This window comes from Typopeltis vanoorti, chromosome 4, assembly GCF_054136105.1.
Source record: "Typopeltis vanoorti isolate ZY-2024b chromosome 4, IOZ_Tvanoo_1.0, whole genome shotgun sequence".
Lineage (NCBI taxonomy): Eukaryota > Metazoa > Arthropoda > Arachnida > Uropygi > Thelyphonidae > Typopeltis > Typopeltis vanoorti.
This window is the reverse complement of record NC_143552.1, coordinates 51,953,219-51,978,763: the sequence shown is the minus strand read 5'-3', so window position 1 is coordinate 51,978,763 and position 25,545 is coordinate 51,953,219. Positions and strand designations below refer to the sequence as shown.

Sequence of the window (25,545 nt, the reverse complement as noted above, 5' to 3'; positions counted from 1 at the left end):
ATTTTCATATATCGGTATCAATTCAATATCATTTCAATTTTCTATCAAATAACGTTTTCAGTGAAGAATTGTCCATGGACATTTCTGGACTATCTAACACTAAGTCTAATCATGTTGTTAAAGCATTATTGGTTTACAACCTTTCATTTGAATTTACATAAAAACTATTTCGGAATCCATCATGAAGTTGTGAGTTTTCTGTACTTGAAGATAATCTCCCAACATGTTTACCTGGTTGGGTCAATGAATATGTTTTCTTTTCTTCATATTTTGCTGCTGGGTTTCTGAGGATTTTTATTGTAAGCTCAGTTCATTAAAAATTGGAATAAAAGATGCATAGATATATTGTTATGCTGATAAAATAATGTTTGTCAATTGGACATTCTATTGTAAGAATATAGCAGCAGTGATTATAGTTTTGTCATTGACAGACGATTAGCAAAGCTCTTATTATTAAGATCACTGATGGAAATAGTTTTTTTTTTTTTCTCCTCACTTAGAAGAAAACATAAAGAATTAGCAAGATGCCTTCCTACATCACTGGAATTACATGAAATCAACATCAAATGAAAAAGAAACTTCATTCATTCCACTGCTGTTAAATGTATCTGGTCTCCAATTATTGAGATGCTTGTTACATCACTTACCAAGTCATAAATTACAGAGAACAGAGTATGAGAGTGCAATGTGAGCAGAATAGCTTATGGACAAGAGAAAAGGAAGATACAAGAAACAATTATAGAAGAAAGAAAGGCGATATTTGTAAATGATTGCTTAAGAAATAAAGAAAATAAATATAAGGAATGAATGGTAATTTTATATTATATCTTTCCCCATTATTTAAGTTGCTATTGAGAAGTTAATGTATCTTTTTTTTTTTAAATTGAAAATGAAATCCTACACTGTTTAATGGAACTGACTGTAAAGTAAAGGCACAGTAACATTCAAATATTCAGGGTGTGCTAGGTGTGTGTGGTGCACACCCACATAATAAGATTATCACTGATACTATATTTTGGCATTTATTCCTGTTAAAGACTCCCGTAGTTGTTTCCTGGCTTTGTGTGATTCCTAAAATTAAACACAATATACTAATGCTTCATGAAGAGGACCCTCTTCAATGCATAAACATTGCATCACTTCATATTAATAGCCCAGGTGTGTGGTCACAAATACAAACACTTTTGAGCCCTTTGAACATTGCACAGCATGGCAAATTCTTGGCATACCAGTGGTTGGTTTTAAACCACCCAAGGCAGTTTAAATTAAGAAAAAAGGCAAGGCACAGTGTGCGCTGAGACAATAGCACTTAGAAATCAGTGACTGTGATTGGTTATTGTGTCAACCAATCCAATTGAATGTTGTCATTTGTCATGAGTTGCTGTCTTTGTTTTCTGAGTGTCATCTGTTTTGTGTGTGTTTATGTGAATTGACATTGTAGGCAAGTTTTTACATATAATATAGACAAGTTGTGGTGACAATCTAATGAATGTCCCATTTCCTCAGAACTTTTGCAGATTCTATGATTGTAGTCAGAGGTAAGCCTCATCCTCCTCTTTGAAATTTACTGAGCAAGCACAAAGATGCAAAAAAGAATGGTTAACTGGATGTGAAGTGCAATCAAGACTTTTTTTTTGTTGGCCTTGTTTATTATTCTCCAGAGAGAAAAGCAAATTCTATTTCTAAAATTGGTATTTGTTGTGTCTGGATGATATAAAATATCTCAAATGTAATTCAAACTGATTTCAAGTTATATATTTTAAAAAATAGATTTAATGACTCCAAGACCGAGATAACATATAAAGATTTTAATGATAAATACTACTAGTTTCGGCATATAGCAGCCTTCTTCAGGTATTTATAAAGGAAAGGAATACTAATAAACATTGAATTATTTAAATAAACAAACTGGAAATTACAGGTACAAATTGCCTCACATAATCGATACATAAAAACGTTGTATTTTTCAAGTTGTTCCAACTGGCGTGCCATTGTTTGTTGCAATTGTGCGTGCAAGTTCACGTGAACGCCAATATTGAATAACTGCAGCATGGCTATCTGGGATGTTATAACTTAAATTATTATTTAAGTGGACCGGGTTCAGTAGGATTTCCCTTGATTCTACGATTTTTCTTTCAAACTCATCTTCACAGCGAAAAATATTTTCTGATCTATTCCAGCATACAGAGTGGCTTTGTTGGTCATCATTAGGATTATTTGAAAAAAGAACATGACTGGATAACGCAGTTGCATGAGATCTTTTGTATGAGATGTCTCTCTTATGCTCTTCTATGCGTTGTTCAATAGATTTGTTAGTTTGACCAAAGTATGGGATATTGCAATCACACCACAATTTATATACTCCAGGGTACTTAAGGTTGTGATGAGTAGGTTTTGGATGGCTGATTAGAGAGCGGATTTTTGGAAGTGTGGTGAAGAAGGTCCTGATATTATATTTTTTAAGGACTTTAGCTATTTTCTTAGAGACTGTGCTAATGTATGGAATAGAGATGCTACCTTTAAAATTAATAGTCTCTGTTGTGCACTGCTTAGGAGGGTTCAGAAGAAGTTTCTTAATTGTTTTTTCAGAGTATCCATTTTGTTTAAAAATAAGAGTGAGGTGATTCATTTCTTTTTGTAGTTCATCTTGTTCATTTAAGAGAGAACGTGCTCTGTGTCCTAAGGTAGATATAATTCCAAGTTTTTGTGGTGGAAAATGATGAGAAAGATTATGCAGATATCTATTGGTATGCGTAGGTTTTCTGTACATAGAGATTTTTAATCTTTCAGAGTATCGTGTAAGCATAACATCCAAAAAAGGTAAAGAGTTATTATTTTCTATATCAGCAGTAAATTTTATATTAGGATGTTGGATGTTTAGATGACAGAGAAAATCTGTGAGAGCTGTGTGCCCGTGATTCCAAATAATGAATATATCATCAACATATCTTTTCCAAACTTTTGGTTTAAATGAGAAGGAAGATATGGCTTTCTTTTCAAAGTCTTCAAGGAAGATGTTAGCTAGCACTGGGGACAAAGGGTTGCCCATTGCCAGGCCTTGTTTTTGTTGGTAAATGGAGTCCTTATATCTGAAGTAACCAGAATGAATGCAATGCTTTAATAAAGTGAACATTTTTTTGGATAATTTATCCTGTAGTAATGTAAGTACCTCGTCCGTAGGAACGTTAATAAATAAAGATATAATGTCCAAACTAGCTAGAATATCATTATCATCGATGGGAATATCTTTAATATGAGAAACAAAATCTGTGGTGTTTTTGATGAAAGATGAAGATTTATTGGAGAAACACTTGAGGTACTTTGCTAAATATTTTAAAATAAACACCACAGATTTTGTTTCTCATATTAAAGATATTCCCATCGATGATAATGATATTCTAGCTAGTTTGGACATTATATCTTTATTTACTAACGTTCCTACGGACGAGGTACTTACATTACTACAGGATAAATTATCCAAAAAAATGTTCACTTTATTAAAGCATTGCATTCATTCTGGTTACTTCAGATATAAGGACTCCATTTACCAACAAAAACAAGGCCTGGCAATGGGCAACCCTTTGTCCCCAGTGCTAGCTAACATCTTCCTTGAAGACTTTGAAAAGAAAGCCATATCTTCCTTCTCATTTAAACCAAAAGTTTGGAAAAGATATGTTGATGATATATTCATTATTTGGAATCACGGGCACACAGCTCTCACAGATTTTCTTTGTCATCTAAACATCCAACATCCTAATATAAAATTTACTGCTGATATAGAAAATAATAACTCTTTACCTTTTTTGGATGTTATGCTTACACGATACTCTGAAAGATTAAAAATCTCTATGTACAGAAAACCTACGCATACCAATAGATATCTGCATAATCTTTCTCATCATTTTCCACCACAAAAACTTGGAATTATATCTACCTTAGGACACAGAGCACGTTCTCTCTTAAATGAACAAGATGAACTACAAAAAGAAATGAATCACCTCACTCTTATTTTTAAACAAAATGGATACTCTGAAAAAACAATTAAGAAACTTCTTCTGAACCCTCCTAAGCAGTGCACAACAGAGACTATTAATTTTAAAGGTAGCATCTCTATTCCATACATTAGCACAGTCTCTAAGAAAATAGCTAAAGTCCTTAAAAAATATAATATCAGGACCTTCTTCACCACACTTCCAAAAATCCGCTCTCTAATCAGCCATCCAAAACCTACTCATCACAACCTTAAGTACCCTGGAGTATATAAATTGTGGTGTGATTGCAATATCCCATACTTTGGTCAAACTAACAAATCTATTGAACAACGCATAGAAGAGCATAAGAGAGACATCTCATACAAAAGATCTCATGCAACTGCGTTATCCAGTCATGTTCTTTTTTCAAATAATCCTAATGATGACCAACAAAGCCACTCTGTATGCTGGAATAGATCAGAAAATATTTTTCGCTGTGAAGATGAGTTTGAAAGAAAAATCGTAGAATCAAGGGAAATCCTACTGAACCCGGTCCACTTAAATAATAATTTAAGTTATAACATCCCAGATAGCCATGCTGCAGTTATTCAATATTGGCGTTCACGTGAACTTGCACGCACAATTGCAACAAATAATGGCACGCCAGTTGGAACAACTTGAAAAATACAACGTTTTTATGTATCGATTATGTGAGGCAATTTGTACCTGTAATTTCCAGTTTGTTTATTTAAATAATTCAATGTTTATTAGTATTCCTTTCCTTTATAAATACCTGAAGAAGGCTGCTATATGCCGAAACTAGTAGTATTTATCATTAAAATCTTTATATGTTATCTCGGTCTTGGAGTCATTAAATCTATTTTTTAAAATGTATAACAACCGAGTAAAAACTAATCGCCACATATATATATATATATATGTTGTACCATCATTCTATATTTTGGTTTAACCAATAAGAATTACAATTTGGTCGGCTAAATCCCAAATTGCCAGCCCATCCTCGTCCGTTCAGTATCCAAGTAGATACCCAACAGGGTGCACCACGAGAAGGTGAGGATTGGACATTAGGTCAGAAGCCCTGGTCGGTTCTCCGCATTCCTTTAAAGGCTATGTGGAGGTCTCCTCTCAGTTATACAGCTTTGACATCAATGGCAGTATCATATTAAAAACAAGGATATTAGGAAAGAACTTGACATTGTCAGCATTCAGGAATGCGTTAGCAGAGCTAATCTCAGGTGGTATGGTCACTTAAACAGAATGGGCGAAGAAAGATTAGCAAAACAAGCCTTCTCTGCCAGGTTGGCAGCAAAACGACCCAGAGGAAGACCAAGATATAGGTGGATTGATAAGGTACAAAGTGCTTTAGACGATAGAAATATAAGATCTGATAATGTTGGAGTGTTGACAAGTAACAGACTGATTTGGAGGAAAATTGTAGATAGGAAATTAATAGTGATGTAATTTTTTTCATGTAGTACTGTCATATCCTGTACATCCCTTGAGGGTACATGGCAGAAATTTGATGATGATGATGATGATATATATATATATATATATGAGGGTGGCCTGAAAAGTTCTCAACCTAACAATGAAAAAATGAATACATAATTTCAAAATTATTTTTATATTTCAACATAATCTCCCTTAAGACTAATACATTTATTTCAGCAATGCCCCAGTGCCATTATCCCGTTCCTCTAGTGCAGTGGTCGCCAAAGGGGTCGATATAACATTGTTAGGGTTGGTCGGTTCGGGCTCAGGGGTTGATTAAAAAATATAAAACATCATTGTACAGGTAATATTTAATTCGGTTAACTTGGATTACCTCCATCCTGAATGACAACGCAATTAAGAGTGAATCGTGGGAACAGTGACATGAATAGGACCTATAAGATGGAGCAAGGTCATGAAAATATGAAAACATGCACATTCCAGATTGGGTTATCACTCCATTTTATGCAGATATTAAAAATATCGAATGTAACTTACAAGATGAACTTATTGAATTGTCAGTTGATCTTGAAGCTAAGAAGCTTTTTAAAAATAGGACTTTAAGTTACTTTTGGAGGAATATAAATGTTGTAGAAAAATATCCAAAACTTTCTGAAGTGGTACTCCCCTTTTTTGCTTGCATTTCCAAGTTCATACATGGTTGAAGCTGGTTTCAGCCATGTTAATTCCATTTTAACAAAACAAAGAAATAAACTAGATATAGAATTCCATGGCAATTTAAGGCTGAAACTTACTAATTTTGAACCCAACATTGCTAATCTTGTTAAGAGTCACGAAGCACACCCTTCACATTGACAACGTTAGTAAATTGTATACTAAGTTAATAAAAGTCTTATTGTTATTTTGTTATCTATAAATTATATATTTTATATGTTATTCATCCCTCCTATCAAATATGTAATGTTAAGAAGGACGTCAAAAACAAAAACGCATCCCTTTGATGTTAAGCCAATATAATATATACTATATCATACATACAATAAACACTGTAACTATAAAATAAACAATCTAAAAACTCACATAAGTGTCTTTTTTGCTTGTCCTATTATAATTACGTAATAGTAATGGGGGGGGGGGGATCGATAATAAAAGTCAAGAAACTCTTCAAGGGGGTCGATGGTCGAAGAAGTTTGGCGACCCCTGCTCTAGTGGTTCTCAGTAAGTTCTGCAAAATAACCCTCTACAGCTGCAATCACCTCTTGATTCGAGAAAAAAAAAAAAAAAAAAAAAAAAAAACACTGACCAGCCAAAAAGAGTTTTAGTTTTGGAAAGAGATAGAAGTCAGAGGGAGCCAAATCTGGGGAATAAATTGGATGTTCCAACAATTCATAGTGTAGATTCCTTAATTTTCCCATTGCCAAAACATCTTTGTGTGCAGGTGCATTGTCTTGATGAAAGATGAATTTTTTCATCTAGTCTGGTTAAAAGAAATAATAATATTTCCTGGTTATTGTTTTACCCTTTTCAAGATAATTAATAAACAAAATTCCTTTAGCATCCCAAAACACCGATGCCATGATCTTTCCTACTGATGGAAGTGACTTTGTCTTCTTCTGCGCTGAACAACTGGCTTCTGTCCAATGTTTTGACTGATGTATGGATTCTGGTGTGTAATAGTGAATCCAAGTCTCTCCATTGTAATAAATTAAGGCACAAAATCAGTTTTATTCTTGTTAAAACGCTCCAAGCACTGTTCAGAGATTTTCATACGAGTGCATTTTTGATCTGCTGTGAGCAAGAGCAGCCCATCTTGAGCAAAGCTTTGTCATTTGCAATTCTTCATGCAAAAATATATCCTACACCAGGGGTCTTCAACCTTTCAGACAGTGCAGGCCTCATTAAAAATTTCAATGAAGCACGCAGGCCACTAAGGTATACTGCGGTATTTAGAATTGTAAGATGCTTTCCGGATTCATAAGGAATGCTGTACATCTGATACTTTACATAAAATCTTATAAAAATAAACAAACTCAGCTTTAAGAGCATAGGTAGGAGTCGAGTTTATGATAAGTAAATACAATCAATACTTGAAAAAATATAATTTAACGAAGAAAATATTCATTTTTTACAATGTCAATGGGAAACTTGGCAATGCTTTTCCTTGACCAGCTTGTCAATATTGGCATCAATGTTGGAAGTTGCTATGCACAGAATATTCTCGAGATGTTGGTCCGTAATCTGAGTTCTTGTCTTGGACTTCACATGCTTCATTCTGGAGAAGAACTGCTCACATAAGTATGTGCTTCCTAACAAAGAGCACATCTTCAAAGCATGCCAGCGAACGTTAGGGAATGCGGCATCAGAAATGTAGTATTTGTAAAATGTAAGCAAGGGCACATTGAATAATTTTTCTCTCAAAGAAGAGTTGTTTAAGAGTTCAAGCAACTCCATTTGTACTGAGCCTGGTATTTCAGCAGCATTGACACTGAATGGCATTGAAAATAAATCTAAAGAAGACTGTTGGTTACGAAAATCACTAAATCTCTCTTCGAACTCACTTCGCAACAGATGGATGCTTATGACAGATGTACCAACTTAGAAAAATAAAATCATGCTAATATAATGTGTTGCCATCTATGGTCGAGGCTGAGAACTTTTCAGACCACCCTCGTATATATTCATTCATTCTGCTTTTCATAAATTGAGTGCTTTCTGTATCATGACTTTATTCTAAACAGCTGTTACACATATTTTCTGGAACTGAAAATCTGAAAGCAGATGTTACGATAAATGTGTTTAGTTAGCTGCTATGTTTACTGCTACAATAAATGTGTTCTGTTTGCATGTGTGCAGCACAGTCTGCATGAGCAGAGATTATGCTGCATGCAGATAACACAACATTATGTGCGTTGTTTAAGTTGTCTCTAATTACATTAATTGTAAATATAGTACAGATATTAAATGTCTCTTTACTCTATTTAGCGATAAACAAAGCTACTTGTTTTTCTTGCTTGTGCAATATAGCATCTCTTGAGGTTGGAAAGTTTTTCACTGTACAGAAACATTTTTATTCTAATGTTCGGAAACAATAGACGTAGTAAAAATTTATCCATTCCTGGATATAAAAATGAATATTTCTGTGAATTATAAGAAGTTGTTGATCTACAAGAAAATACTAGCATATATGAGATATCTATTATTGATAAGACAGAAGAACCACTGACAAAAAAACACCTAATGAACGTAAGATTCCAAGAAATTGTGAATAATTATGATAATGATCAGATTTTATGTATCTTATTATTGCGTAAAATGTATATTGAGTCTCAATAAACAAAAGAAAATTCATAGAAAATGAAACTAAATATACATAAACCAGAGAAATAACTCTGGTTTATGTATATAACTCTTGAAATACTAAACGTATATGGCTGTTTATTATTGGATAGTTATTTATACTTTGCAAACAAATCTCTTTTCCTCTCCTAGTAAGTTTTTTTTTTTTTTTTTTTTAAATTATGCCATCATAAATTCACTTATGCATATCTAGACTTTATAGGATCACATGCCTAACTGGTAATTGACTTAAGGAAGCTACAAGAATTAGGATCACATGCCATTCATTCTACCCAGCAATTTATAGGACACACATATCACAAATGTTAATTATAAATAATTTGTTTACCACTGATGAAAGTATTTCTACTCACGCTTATTCTTTCCTTTACATTTCCAATTCTTACGACTTTTTAATGAGGATTCACATATTTACACCTTTGAGTAATTTAAATATACCAACCAAATGTAGTATTCTCCTTCATTATTGTTTTCTAATTTATCTTATACACATTGTTCTCCCCCCCCACACACACACTCTACACAGATTTGGTTACAATTAACTGATAAATTAAAGTATTCAAAGTTCTTCTACAGTTAATTGCATTGAACCAATTAAGATGAGTGCATCAGTGCTATGCACTCTTAACTTTCATACATCGATAAAAATGCAATCATATGGACAAATTGATGTGAATTTTGTAGCACAGGTTGCATAAGCCACACGCCAGCACACCTAACCAAAATGGGCATGCGACGCCACCGATATTCTGTTTCATCAATTACTTTCAACTAGTTAGTTGAACTTTGTGTAATATGGTTGAAGATATATAGGTATAAGTTGTCCTGTGTGTGCATATGCATGCACAAGAATGTCTGCTGGTGCTGCTGTTTTTCTGTTTCTCTTAGAACATTCCACAATTTCAGATTACTCTAGAACTGAGAAATGTGCATTTTGAAGTTCAAGAAACAAAGTAGTCAATCCATTGACAATTTTGTGCATGTTAAATCTATTTGCTCAATATGCTTATTTTTGTATCATTGTATCTCTGTAGACACTTTGCAAATCAATGTTAGAACAGAAATGATTCAATGTTTTAAGATTTTGAGTGCATGTGTGTGTGTGTGTGTGTGTGAGAGAGAGAGAGAGAGAGGGGGGGGGTCATTATTCTATATAAACTTTAATATAATTATCTTTTATATAACTGTGTTTATATGAAAGCAAACCTGCTCAGAAATTATATTCTTGTTTAATCCTTTATCCAAGTGTACATTTATAATAACTTTGGTGTTATTATGATTGTTATTATTATTGAGAAAGACCATCCCTGTATTCAAAATTTCAAATAAAAGTGTTAGTTAAATATTAATTTGCAAGGAACTTTTTATGTTGTTACTATTAAATGTTATAATAATCTCTTTCAATTAAGTAATGCTTTTTTCAAAAGATAAAATCTGTTTATCCTGCATTTATGAAAATTCTGTGAAAATAATTGAATGATAGGCATTTAAGCACAATAATTCATATTTTTGTGTTTTTTAATGCCTACAGTTCAACTATCTTTCAAGAATGAGATAACTATGAACTTATCTCACACTAAGCTTTAGCATATTTGTTAGGATCACCATTTCTCCCTTTCTCAGAACACTTTAATAACTAGGCCTTCATTTACTTCTCCCTCCATGCATCAGACAGTTTCAAGCAGTGGTAGCTGACAGTTATGTCAGTATTTTAAACATTTAATCTTTAGCTATTCAAATGGTAAACCAGATTCTTTTTTGTCACCTTATAATTTCATTTTAGTCTTCTATTATTTCAACAACAAGGTTCATACAGTGTGAAAAAATTTCACACATTGAAATATTATTGAGATAAAAGCTTCAGAAGCTAGCAAAACATTTGTACTGGACTGATGCATTATATTTAGCACATGCAGTCTGTAGAAACTAAAATGCACAATTAGTAGAAGGCATAAATTAGTTTCTGTATTTTATTTTTATTATTATTATTATTATTTACAATGGAATAAGGATTTGCTACATACACCACCATGCAGCAATGTGTATAACGGCATCAGTTAAATGTAAGTGCATATTAGTAGTTGCATTATATTCAATTTTAAGTTACTTTCTAAAATATAACCACAATTTTCTGAATTTTTACATCAGTGGCAGAAACTATATATCAAGGCACAAATAAAGAATACAAAAGGACAAGATAAAAACTGTACAGACTATAACAATATCGGAGTAAACACAGTATAAGGAATAGATATAACATCCTATCATTTATATTACTGGTTTGGATGGTAAATCAACTTTATAAGTGGCAGCCCAATCACAAAGGTGGGGGGGGGGGTGCCAATGCATATGTTGCTTTCTGATTGGTGCCTAAACATGCAAGGGATGGGGGGAGGAAGAGAAAGAGACCAACCACCAATGACAGATAGTTAGCATAAATTAATGCTGTTTGCTTAAGAACTGTAATGGATTACTGTTGTTTTGTTTGTATGTTTTTTTAAATAATAATTTACTCGATCCACAAGGTTCTGGATAAAGTTCTTTTCTTTATCCAATTGTAAAAAGTCTAAATTATTATTTGATAAAACTACAGACCTTAATTTCTTGCCTTATGAATCTATTTTGGATGTCTATTTTCAGTTTTCTATGAAATAAAAATATTTCAAATAAATATAATCCATTTGGATTCATGGATGCCGTTAAAGCAAATGAAGAACCTGCTTTTGTGAACTTATCTTTTTAAAGAAATTAAATGATCAGTTAGTTGCTAGTTCATACTTCTGCATAATGCTGTGGCTGCAAGAAAGAAAATGTTGAAATATTGCCATGCCAGAATTGTTTATATTAAAAGAATAAGCAAATTTAAGATATTTCACCAGCACTTAAAATAATCATAAGAGTTGAGCAAGCAGCATAAGGCACATAAAATAACCAAAATTCACATTTCAGGAATCTAAAAATATGAATCAAAACTAAAATGTTTAAATTAAAATAGCTTAAATATAGTGTATAGGAAAGAAATAGTCTAAAAGTAAATAAAAACATAAATGACTATAATAATGGGGTAAATACCCCATATGAACTAAAACGGTAAGTGAAAACTAAACTCTAGAGTAAGTAGCACATTTTCAATATTTAGGATGTCATATAGCATTTAACACAGATAATGATGTACATAATAAATTATGCCATTTTCAAGAAATCTGTAATACTATAAGACTAACAGCAAAAGGCAAAAAAAAAAAAAGGAAGGAAACAAAATTAAAATTTTATAGTCAAGGTAATACCAGAAATACTATACAGTTCAAAAATTAGGAAAGAGAGAAAAAAGAATGAAACTAGAATACAAGAAGCTGTTAAAGATGCAGATGTACAAGAATGGACAGAATATGAAATAAGAAAGAAATTACAAATACAGGCAATAAATGATAAAATAAAAGAATACTAAATGAATTGGAGAGAAAATGCACAACGAATGGAAGGAAGGCTACCAAAGGAAGTAATAGAATATAAACCTAAAGGGAAAAGAGATATAGGAAGAGAATAAAAGTACAGTCCTTTAGATACTGAAACAGGCTTTTAGCCTATATCTTGAAAGAAAAAGATAACTAGAATAATGCTGAATAAAACTGCCCAAGTTAAAATCTAACATTCCAATCAGGATGTTACAAATGCAACTGAAGGTAGCTTTAAAACAACTAAAATAAAAGCTCTTTTTTTTTTTTTAAATGTATGTATGTAGAAAGGATCAATGCTATATAAAAAAAAGCTATTCTAGATTACTAAATGAAGTGAATTAGTCAGTCTCATGTGGGTGACAAGGTTTTTGAATTTCACAAAATAATAAACAAGCCAGATAAATATACACAATTAAACAATAAACACACACAATACACAGATCCCATATCCTTAACTGCTTTATTTGAGATTAGCTTTTTCTCTAAAGCTAATCTCAAATAATATCATCATTCAAATTAGCAGAATCATAAAGTGGGAAAAAGATTACAGATATCCAATATCTTAATAATAGTGGGTGAATGATGAACAACAGAAATTTGTGTAAACTGGGTATTGTGAGCAGTGGGCTGTATAAAATGGTGTAACATTTGAAGGGTTACTGGACTCCTTAGAGATGCCAAACTCAAGAAAATCGACTGTAAAACCCAGACTATTTTAGACAATAACACACTGTGTTAGGGACCACTAAATGGCAGCACTTGTTTGTCAGTCTCTTTATCAGCTGCAACTTATAATTAGTGATAATCTTGGGCCAGCTATCTCTGATTTGGCCACTGGTGGAGACTGAACTGTCCACTCAGGCAAGTTAAATAGGGCTAAAACAACCTCATATACTCTCTATAAGGGAAAAAAGAGGTTAGCTGATAATATTGTTGGATTCAGAATGAAGAGAAATTAAATTCAGAATCCAACGTAATCCACCATGGCAAAGGCTACATTTGTAGATATTGTTTTATGTAAATCTCTTGTTATAAACTATTATTCATAAAATTACCTTTGAGTTTTTTTTTATTTAATTAATTAATCTAGGATATGTATTAATAATGGAAAGGACGCTGTATAAAAATAACATTCAGATTATTTTATTTATTCCTATATTAATAGTAGAAGAATTTGTGTTCATCATACTTAATTATATATTATTTGAATTGAAAATTATCCTTTTATTTAGTTTCTGTATGTAAAGGAATAATGTTATGTAATGCTTATGCTTATATACTGCTCTAATTATTGTCATGGGAACGAAGTTATAAGTAGAAAACGTGAGCGTGGTGGCACACGCGTTATGGACGTGAGATGGAATTGATATGAGCTAGATGGTGAAAACAAGTTTTGGCAGGAAAAAGAAGTGAAAGATATAAACGAAAAGCGAGAGTAAACAGCAGCAGTTGGTCGGCAGTCAGTCAGCACTAGAACTAGGGAACCAGGGACTGAGTACAATTGGAGCACTCATCACAGTAACAGCACTGAGAACAGTACAATAGAGATGAGGAAATAATTTATTAGCAGCACGGAGTTAAGTAAGAGGCTGTAGTACAAAGAATTAAGTGCTGTAATCAGATTACAAAGGATCGAGATGTAAATTGACAACTCAGAATATTGATATGGAATTCTGAAGTTAATGTTGTATTCCAGAGCTTTCAAGGAAGATTAGTAGAAAGCTGATTCTATTGTAAAGTAGTATATGGGGAATAAGTAGATTTTCTAGTGCAAGTATGTCTGAATATGTGATGTGCTAAAATTAAAGATTAAGTTAATTTAAAGAAGATTACTTTTGAAATGTGTAGCTCCAGTGTGATAATTAACTAAGGTTTTAAGTGTGCCTCAGTGAATAATATGTGCAAAGATTTATTCCGGCAAGAACAGTTGTACTTTATAGCATTTTAAAGTGAAGTTATAAGAGTTATCTCCTTCTGTTAAATCCTAACATTAACTGTGGTGTTTATGCTGAATTTTGCCGAAGCTAGAAGATTAATACCCCCCCCCCCAAAGTGATAGCTATCTCTTGACTGAGCTATGTGATTTCTGACTAAGGGATAGACAAAGAATACTATTGTAAAAATATTTGCTGTGAATTTTAGTGGTAAAGAACTTTAGAACTATCTTTGCCTATTAAGGAGAAATTAGATTTTGAAGCTCAGTGTTTAATACCAAAAGTTAAGTGATTGTTATGTGTAATTGAACTGAGTTAATTTTGCATTATCTTGTATCCAAAGTATGCTTATGTATATATTATTTAACCTTGCATTAAATGTTTCGTTTTATTGATTTCAATTTGTTGTCAGCCTGATTCTTTTCCACTGCACCGTTCATAAAATTATCGGACCTAGCGGGAACCTTAAATGTTAATGTAAAATTCGGCCTATAAGTAAACATTAAGACTGCTAAAGTTAATTAATATTTGATTACACTATTTTGCATAGACTAATCTGATTATAGGGTGGTGCAGTATAATAGAAATTTCCCTATATTTGGATTAGTAATCAACATACAATTAATTAACCTTAATAAGAACAACGTTAAAACAAGATGGCGGATCAAAAGACAGGAAGGACGATCCAACAATATATTCATTTAAGACTTAATGAGAACATATATCTAAGACATGGAGATATACATACTACAAATTAGTGGCATGTGCAAGCTAAAAAATAATAATAATAAAAAAATTCATAGCAGAATTTTCAGTCAAGTTCCTTAACTATCTTCACTTCTAGTCATGAAAATTTACTATGTAACTTGAAATGAATAATCATACAAAGTCAGAATGAGTATTTTGAAGATATTAAGTAAATAGCCTTGGTAAAAGTTATTATATGAAGTATAAATGCACTGGCTTTCTACATTTAAAAAACTTTAAATGATCCTAACTGTTAGACAATAAAAAACATGATAGAAAAAGGCATTCAAAATAAAAGAAAATACAATATAACAGTTGTTACGTCGTTGTCCTTTAGTTAAAATTCACCTCCATTGTTCTCTTTTTTAAATAATGAAACCTGTGGTGAGATCATAATTAAAAGAAAGACATGTATTAACCACAGTGAAAATTATTTAATTGTAAATATTTCATCCTAAGTATCTTAGGACATCATCAATACAGTAGTTTAAACAATAATAGGAATAACATAGTTAGGGTGCATAATTACAACAGAATCTCATTAAACATGCATAATGTGTTACAGAAGTAAAAAAAAAAAAAGAGAGAGATGCTCCTCTGAAGAATCTCTAAACCAAGAATTAGAAGTAATCAAAAATACAGCCATCCTAAATGGATATAATCCTAAAACAACTCAAAAAATCATCAGTCACTTTCCCACACATCAAACCAGACAAGAAATCCATAGGATTCCCATACCTCACGTCAAAGGCATCTCCGAATGTCTTTCTAAAATTATGAAGAAATACAATTTTGCCACTACTTACAAACCTATCAACCAAATTTACAACTTGTTACCTTCTCCTAAGGACGAACTCTCACCTTTGATGTTGCCTGGCGTTTATGAGATTCCATGCTCATGCAAATTGTCTTACTTTGGACAGACAGGTAGGTCTGTTCAGAAAAGCATCTTGGAACATCAAGAACACATTCATCTTTTTAAACCGCAGAAATCTGGCCTCTCTCAACACGGAATTGAAAATCCAAGCCATAGGATCCATTGGAAAAAGTCTAAACTTTTACATAGATCTTTATATAAACATGAACGTTTATATAAAGAAAGTTCTGAAGCCCTGCTACACAGACCAAATTTAAACCACAATGACGTTCTTACTATTCTTAAAGTATGGGAAATTGTCATACAAAATTGTGTAAAATAATTATTATTAGTTTTTTTTTTTTTTAACTTCTGTAACACGTTATGCACGTTTAATGAGATTCTATTGTAATCATGAGCCCTAACTGTATGTTATTCCTATTATTGTTTAAACTACTGTACTGATGACATCCTAAGATACTTAGGATGAAATATTTACAATTAAATAATTTTCACTGTGGTTAATGTGTGTTTCTTTTAATTTTAATTGTTCTCTTTGTGCCTACTGGGATTTGGTTTCTAAACTGACATTCTGGGGCCATTTCTCTCTCTTCGAGCTCTGACAAAATTTATTTGTTTATGCCAATGCCAGTCAGAACTCCAGGATAGAAATTCTTATCCTAAAAAACCTTCCCAGAATTCAAGTAATATCTTATATAGATTAAGTAGTTAGGTAGACTGAGTTCTCAGTATACAGTCATGGCCTTGACAATCTTAAATTCTCCCTTTTCCTTCTAAACATAGGTTCGATATTCTCGTGAGTGGTAAAATTCAATCTCTTACTCAGACAAACTCAGGTATACATGGGAAAGCATATTTATTATCTATCTAAGAGCATTACAATTTAAACAACACATATAATCAAGCAAATCAAGGTTAATACTAAACTACAAGTAAAGCAGGGTAATAATAATCAAACAGACAAGCTATTCAAACACATTCATGAGAATCTTATGTTCATCTATATCGCAAACATGGATGTCGGTATTAAACTAGATTACTGCTACTAACGACGCATCACATTAAACTTGGTCTAGACAACTTACGAAATGTAGACTACCAGTCCAATTCGATTAACATAACACAGGAAATTGTCTCAAAGTCTCTCTCTCTCTTCTTTTCTAAACTCTGTCCATTTTACACCTTCATCACTAATAGATAACACATAAAAGGGAAGATTTGTACATTACCACCTTGTTAGATGATTTCTCGATCCTTCCGTCTGTTCTTTGTTATGGATTGTCCCTCTGCACGATGGATTGCCGCCACGTGGGAGTCATGTGCTCATCCCAAATTAGTCACTTGTTTCTTCTGGGCTTACGAACTTTTCATGTCGCTGCTTCCGAACACGATTTACCTTCAAGGAATCCTTTGCTGCTTTCTCATCAGTTAGATCCACACCGATGGTCTAAAACTCGAACACTGCCGTCATCTCATGCTATCTTTTCTTCGATTCGCAAACTCAGCAACGGGAAACACGCTGCCGCTTTACCGTCTTCACACGTCTTGTCAGGTACCAGGCATGCTGATCCACTCAGGAACTTCGAGCAGGAGATCCATGGGGAGGGCACACACGACCAGGGAACCAGAAGAAAAAACATAAAAAGTGAAGGAAAAGCGCCTCTCAACGATGTCAATCCATTTTAAAAACCACACTATAGCGCCCTCTTTCCGCACTCCACACTTGTCTACGACGCTCTCCCATTTGCTGTCACTGAGTGACATCACCTCCTTGCTGTGTGCGAATTGCTCTTTTCGGGGAACGCGAATTTTGTGCACCTTCCACGGAATGCCTACTCATCGCTCGTTACGTCATCTTTGGTGGTCAAACTGCAACCTTTGAACTTTCATTCGCACGATGATACATGACCTTATACGTGGCATATGTTTAGCATTGATGTTTTTTGACAAATTAAGATTCCATCTATTTTAGACAATAACTTTAAACATAGTACAATTTAATATTTATTTCCTCCTTTGATTTCATTTTAATTTAAGATTCAACCTCTTCTTTTACATTTTAATTCCTTTTAAGCAAAGTTATTATATGCATCTTCACATATTATGTCTGCTTTGCCAAGAGTATAAGTGTGCTTTTGCTTGATATTGTTCTCTTGTTTAATCTTGAATGGAGCGATTCTATTTTTGATAGAGTCATCATTCAAGATCTAACATAGTTAAATGTGGAAAAACTAGAATAAAACAGTTCTGAAATTCCAGTACAAAATAAATATTGTTGTACCATTGTATGTATTTGTGGAACAAACTCCAACACAACATCTAGAAGATGAAGAACAAGCCTAATGTCAAGAGAACTGAAGATAGTAATCATCCATACAAGGAATATTAATGGAAACGAAATTGAAGCTGCAGAAGAAATGGAAGAGTACCACATGGACATAATTGGCATTACTGAGACAAAAAAGATAAAACAGGTGAAATATTACTAAATAATAAGTATAGGATGTTATATTAGGGCAATAACAATCAAGGAAAGGAAGAAGTAGCAATACCATTCAACACCAAACGTCTCGATTCAAAGATGGTTTAAGTAGAGTTACATGGGCAAACTTCAAAATGGATAATAAAACTTATTTGTGCTTATGGTTCCACAGAAAGATTGCCTAAGGAAGAAGTGGAGAATTAGAGCACACAGCTGACATAAGAAAATGGAAAAAAAATGGTCCTTGTTGAAGATTTCACAGCAGAGTAGGAAATGAATCTCACACCCATATACAAAAGTTTCAGGAAAATTTAGAGAAAAGGCAACATTAATAATAATGGTAAGTATTTGCTGGATTTCTGCACAGGATGGACTAGTCATTACTAACACCATGTTCCAACAAAGAGATGTCCACAAGTTTACAGGAAGAGAAGACAAGAAATAAGAAAAGCCTCATTGACAGTGTCATTTGTGGATAGCAATATCTTCATGCTGGTTCAGGATACAAGAATGTACAGAGGATTTCAAATTGGCAGTGAGTGTCAGTTATGAGTAAGGTAAAAATGAATATCACAATGAAAAGACCAGGATGTAAGAAAGTTACTCCTCACACACCCTTTTTCACTATATCTTTATACACCTTCCAAGGATGACCTCTGATCATTCCCATCTTAACATCCACTTTTTTTTATAATTCTTTCTGTATTAATCTGGTAGAATCCCTTAATTAACTTGAAGGCCTGTCATATCTCCTCTTTTCCTCCTATCCACCAAACCCTGTAAACCACATTCCCTCAACCACTCTGCATAACCAACACTCCAGAGTCCTGATATCACTATGGTCATTTGTCTTTGGACCCTCTCTAGTGTTTCCATATCACAATGAAAACTGGGCAATCAAATTTAAGAGCAATAGTCCACGTGTAGTTGAACTATTAGCTTATATAGAGGCACCATCTCTTACCGCTACTGTCAATGTACTTTTTATCATAGCAGCAATACAATGTGCAGTCTTTTCAACACTTGCAGCAATGTGCCCTCATGTACCAACTCACCTGTCCAAGCTAAAGTTAATGCAATCCTCCTGTAGAGAATTAACATCAGCAATACTCCTGATAATTCTACCTAATTTTGCATCATCAGCAAACATTTGAAGATTCCCAGTCAAACCACGTGCCATTAGCAAATAAGTTACAAACAGTAGGGGCCCAAGAACAGAATTCTGAGGCATGTCACTAATCACCTTCTTTTTTCTGATACTTCACCAACATACACAACTTGCTTGTATCTTTCAGAAAGCCAATCTTCAATCCATCTAACTAGTCTGTTATCTAATTCCATTTTCTGCAGCTTATACACACACACCAATAAAGGCATTTGATAGATTACCAACCACTCATGTGGTAATCTATCAATTGCCATTGCAAAGTCCAAGAAAATCACTGTATACGAATCTGAATCCCCCCCCTTCCACTGCATTATCATAAAATGCAAGCAGATTGCTAAAACAAGACCTACTCTTCAACAAACCCATGCTGACCATCAGAAAGAATCTTATGTCCATCAACACAATCCTGTATTTTATTCCTAACCAGTTTCTCCAACACTCTGACTACAACTGCAAACTCTAGAACCATGCTCGTGGAGAGGTACTATTTTTCCTTCTCTTAGGAACCTTCTCTGCTGCAAGACTTGCATTAAATAACCAGATTAAGGGCATGACTAATTCTTTAGCATGTTCTTTAAAAATACATGGCAATATATCGTCCATTCCCACAACCTTATTAACATCTAACCCAAGCAACATCAGCTACACTTCTGATTCTTTCACCTTTAATTCTCTTAATCTTTGCCTCCCTTCTACATGTTGCATCATTCACGGCAGTATGATATACTGTTGAACTGTTCATTACATAATTCCATTACTATATCATTTGCTATGGTTACTCTGCTACCATAACTATCCACCAGTGTCAACCTGCCATAATTATTTTTCCTCCTGCTAGCCACATAGAAGGAAAATTTCCTTGGATTAGCTTTGAACTGACCAATATCCTCTCATATTCTAATTTTTTCCCCTTTAACCATTCTTGTCATTTTTCTAGCCGACAGTTTATATCCTTCATGCATGTGTTCAGTATAAATTGTTTTGTGCCTCTTCCATACCAACTTCTTTTGCAACACTGCTTGCTTGATTTCACTGTTCATTCATCCATGTCACTCCTACTCTATTTAATCGCTTAATTATTGGTATGCAGTTATGCATTGCTTGTGTCAGACTGCCTTATCATTACCCATGCACTGTCAACATCTTTTTTGCACAACTCATCAACCAAGTTTTTCCCTAGACTTTTTGCAATGGATACGATGCGGCAATTGTTACATGTATGTCCCAAAATGTTAAAGATTTATGGAGTGTTAGATTAAATGAAAAGAATGAACGTATTATGGTAGGTAAGAAGTGCAATGAGAGATTGGGATGTTCCAAAAATGAGACCGGTATTATCAGGAATAATCAGAAAATGAATGGAAGTGCTAGCGACAGTAATGATAAAAGTGAGGTAGAAGAGTTTAGGCAGGAGTTAATGAAATGAAGAGTCAAGTTAAATGTATGGCAGAGGAAGAATGGTTAAAGAGATTAACAGATGTAAATGAGGAGGAAGCAGCTATCTAAAGATGATAGGATGGCTTTATATGGTGAATAAATCATTAAAGGTGAGGTAAATAATAAGATACATAAGACATGTTTTCCAGGCAATACAATAAAATGAATATTAGAGACTACGGAGCTTCTCATAATCATGCACCTTATAATTCCACATATATACTTTCTTGATAATAACCTTTTTCTGTTTGACTAGCTTCCAAACCAATACCCCATTATCACTCTCATCAACAGGTGAAGCTGCTACCTCATTGACAACCACATCCTGTGAGGCTATCACCAAATCCAACAGCCATAAACCTGGTGTTGTTTCCATTGCATGCTGTTATCCCGCAGAAACTCAACAAATTCACTTACCCTGTTAACCACACACACTCTCTCTTCTTCTTTTCAATCCACATTCCTATAATTAAAATTTCCCATCAGGATCATCTTCCTTTTACTTGCCAAACTAATTTGTCTTAATATTTCATAATCAATGCTCTCCACATTCCCTGGCTTATAACAACATCCTAATATAATAGACATCTATTGTATTCTATTGATCTCAACTTTACACCAAATAGCTTCAAAATTTTCGCATGTACTACTATTTTCTACTTCCACTTTTGAATGGCACAATTTCTCTGCTATCATTAACAGTATCCTCCCCCCCCCCCCTCTTTCACCTTCCTATCCTTTTGGAAATTTCTATATCCTATTTCTAGTCCTGAGAGTATAATCATCCTCAGTCAACCAAGTTTCACTTATATCAGTTATCTTTGGGCACGCTGACTCGACCAATGCTACAAAGCCCATTTATTTCTGATACCCCCCTTACATTAGTATACAAACATAACAATTCCCCATTCTTTGAGACCGTCCCATCAACACCATCACTCCATACTCTCTCTGCTATACTACACCTCACTCTTTGTTCTGCCCATTTTCCTGTTTCCCTGATCCTGACTCTGAATTTCATTCATATCTTTATCACTCCCCCCCCCAACTTTTTTGCAGTGCATCACTCTGCCCTGCCATAATCACGTCTTCAATTTTGTATCCATCTTCTTCTTTCTTTCTGTCACCTGATTCTCAACCTCTTTCTCTGACCCTTAGCAATACCAATTTTGTATGAACCCTGTGTACTCTTAGTAAACAACAATCACTCCAAATGTCCAATACCAAACCCATTCAAATGCATTCCATCAGCTTTGAACCATTCTAGTTTTTCTTCAAATTTACTCCATTCATTCACAAATTGAATACTCTTCTCTGGAAACAATTCAGCCATCTTGTCATCCAGTATCATTACAGTCGTAAGTTAACTATTATCATATCTGGACAACAAACTATCCACTTTCCCAATATCCAGAGAAAAGCTTTTCAAAACACTACAATTATATGGAGTAAATGGAATGTGATATAGAGCAATACATAGTCTATATTTAAGTTGTAAGTCAGTTTTCAGAATTGAAGGAAATACAAGAAGGTGATTTGATATAAAATCAGAGGTGAGACAAGGATGCACATTATCTCCACCTCTTGTTCATCATCTATATGGATTGCATTATGAAAGAAAGTGGCATTAAGCCTGATATTAGAATCAGAGATATCAAAACTTAGCTCTCTGCAGATGATGTTGCATTCCTAAACACATCCAGTGTAAGTCACCAGGATTCTCTGTCTAAACTGAATAACAGCTGTAACAAATTTGGCATGAAAATGTGCCGGCCTGGTTGGCCGAGTGGTCAGCATATCCGCTCTCCAGCCAAAAGGCTGCATGTTCGAATCCTGCTGTGGGCATGTATGTTTGTGATTGTCAGTGAAAATACTAGTGGTGGTAGTGGGTGGTAGATGGTGTTGGTGTAGATGATAGTAATTGCGGTTCATTGTAGTTGATGGATTGAGTGGTGAAAACAGAACTGTAAAGTAGGTACCCTCCCTCGATGAGTCTTTGGACTCCCTACAGGGATTATGTAATAATAATAATAATAAAAAAATCAGAATAAAAAGATCAAAACTATGAAAATAGGCAGGAACATAAAAAACTTAAGGTGCATTCTCAATGGAGAACCTATAGAACAAATAAAATATTTCAGCTATTTAGGCACAGTTTTTAGTCAAGATGGAAAATTAAATTTGGAAATGGACAACAAAATTAGCAAAGCTGGTATGCCAGCTGAATGAATTTATGTGGAATAATAGAAAAATTAGACAAAACACTAAAGTAGCAGTATAAAAGACAGTATTCAAACCAGTTTGAAGTTATAGATCTGAGAACCAGATCAGAAATCACAGATATGAGAGTTCTGAGAATGGCAGGAAAAGACCCCAGATCTAGGTGGATTGGTTCAGTGAGGACTGCCATAGAAGAACAAAATGTTAGATATGACAATATTTGAGTGCTGACAAGTATAGACTTAATTTGTAGGAAAATTGTTGATAGGAGATTAATAATAATGTAAACATAATCATGTAATGCTGTCACAGTACCCTGAAATTTAATGATATGTATCCCTTGAGGGAGATACATATCAGGAAATTCACATGAATTTGGAAAAACTTCCTTTTATAACATTATGAAAGAAGGATTACTTTAGCAAATATACTTACCTCAATACTTGGACAAAAATTTTCCTGATCATTAGGATTATCATAATTATATTCACCAACAGCCTCATCTACTTCTGGAGAAATGGAAGAATAACAAACCTTTTAAAACAAATTGAGTTATTAATAAAGTAAATAAATTACAAATTATTTAAAAAAAGACAAATTCATTAATTTTTTTGCTTATGCTTAATGAACTATAGAAAACTGTACACAGTGCTGTTATCTGTAGGAATGATGTCAACAAAATGTTTTTCATAATGATTTCTGAAAAGGAAGCTTGTTCTACAGGATGTGAGTAATCTGGACAAAAAGATGAGCAATTATCACATAATTAAACAGCCTTGCGTGTGAAGCAAAAGGCACATGTTGTTCTAATGAGAGCCTTAGATAAAGCTTTTTTTTTCAACTTCAACAACTACAGATTATTGTCAATATAACAAATGACCTTGATATAGCAACGCTTAATATACATAAGCATGCTACATTCACTCATTACAACAATAGTTCAAGAGCAAATCCAAGATCAGGTTTCTAGCTGAAAAGACTCAGCTAGAAACCTGATCTTGAATTGAGATTTTGGTATTATCAAAAAGGTAAGTGCAATCTTTCTCTAGGGAAATAAGACAGGACGGAAGCAAGTTTTTTTTTTTTTTGTTAGAAAGTAAATTATATTCTTGTTTTAATTCTTTACCAATGCGTGAGCAAACAAAAGTTTGTATATGAAGTATCATCAAACAATGGACAGGTATACCCAAGCCTCAATTATGAGGAAGGTTCACTACCCAGACCAGTTTCAATCTTTATTGAGGTCTCATCAGTGGGAACCGAACCCATACAGATAATGAGAGTTAAATTAATGCAGAAATCACATGTAGCAAACTGGTGTTCACCATAGAGTTTGTAGCAAGTTTTGTCACTTGGTTAAAAAATATATTATACTTGACCAGATGTTATATTCTTGTTTTCATCCTTTCTCTGTCTGGTGCGAGGTCAACACACTCTATATAGTAGTCTAGTTCTGAAAACACTTTATACACAATTTTTGTTTGCCAAGCTTGAGTAAACAATTAAAAAGAAGAATTTCCTGTCGAGTATAATTTATTTTCTAATCATGGGGGGGGGGGGGGCTTGCTACACCCACTTTGATCCAGAGCATGTTAATAAGGTGAAACAGCATGTTACTAATTACAGAAAATGTGACTTTTGCATTGATTTAGCCCTCTCAAGATTCCCAAGGGCCTAGCTCCCATTGATAATAGCTCAATGAAGTTCAGAGCCCGAGTAATGACCCGTCTTACAATGCATACCAATATACAGGTTCAAAATGGGATGTAATGTGCATTATGACAACTTTGATATACAGTAGCATACTTTAACTCACATACCAATTTTTCTTTTCTCACATGTAAAGAATTAAAACAAGAATATTATTTTTTGTCAAGTATAATTAAAGACAGGATTGTGTTTTGTTATCCTCCCTGTACTGAAATGTAGCAAACAAGATCAGCATTTAAGAAATTCATTATGGAATGAGCTTGTAGGTTGCATCATTTGACAACCCTTGCAGTTGCCAAAGTGTAAAGAAATGTTGTGTCATTCATAAAAACTATAAAGAGTGGACAAAGATACAGAAATCAGTTGCATTACAGAATTAGTGGGAAAATTTGAAGGAAAGAAATAATCCACTGACATGGTGAGTAACTAGATAAGAAAGTGGAATTCAACTGCAAAGAGCAGACTATAAGATGGCAAATGGATAAAGACTTCTCTGAGACTCATTAAATACTTTGCAATGCCTAGAGTGACTGTGTGAGTTTCATCCAATCTTGCCATAGCTAGATTACAACATTTTAGGAATACAACTTCTTTAAAACACACACACACAGTCAGGCAGCATAAAAGTCAACATACAACCTTAAAAACAGTATTATTAGAAAAATTATAAGAATTTGAGAAATGATACATTTTTACAATAAAAGATTAAGT

At 33.7% G+C, this 25,545-nt stretch overlaps 1 protein-coding gene across 1 annotated transcript in view; it reads right to left on the bottom strand.

Moving 5' to 3' along the window:
• Positions 1–25,545, bottom strand: part of barr (non-SMC condensin I complex subunit H) — a 346,268-nt gene that overhangs the window by 43,821 nt on the left and 276,902 nt on the right. The window contains exon 13 of the mRNA XM_090391808.1: positions 23,560–23,658. Coding sequence (XP_090247934.1) covers positions 23,560–23,658 — 99 coding nt within the window. The remainder of the gene's footprint in view (positions 1–23,559; positions 23,659–25,545) is intronic.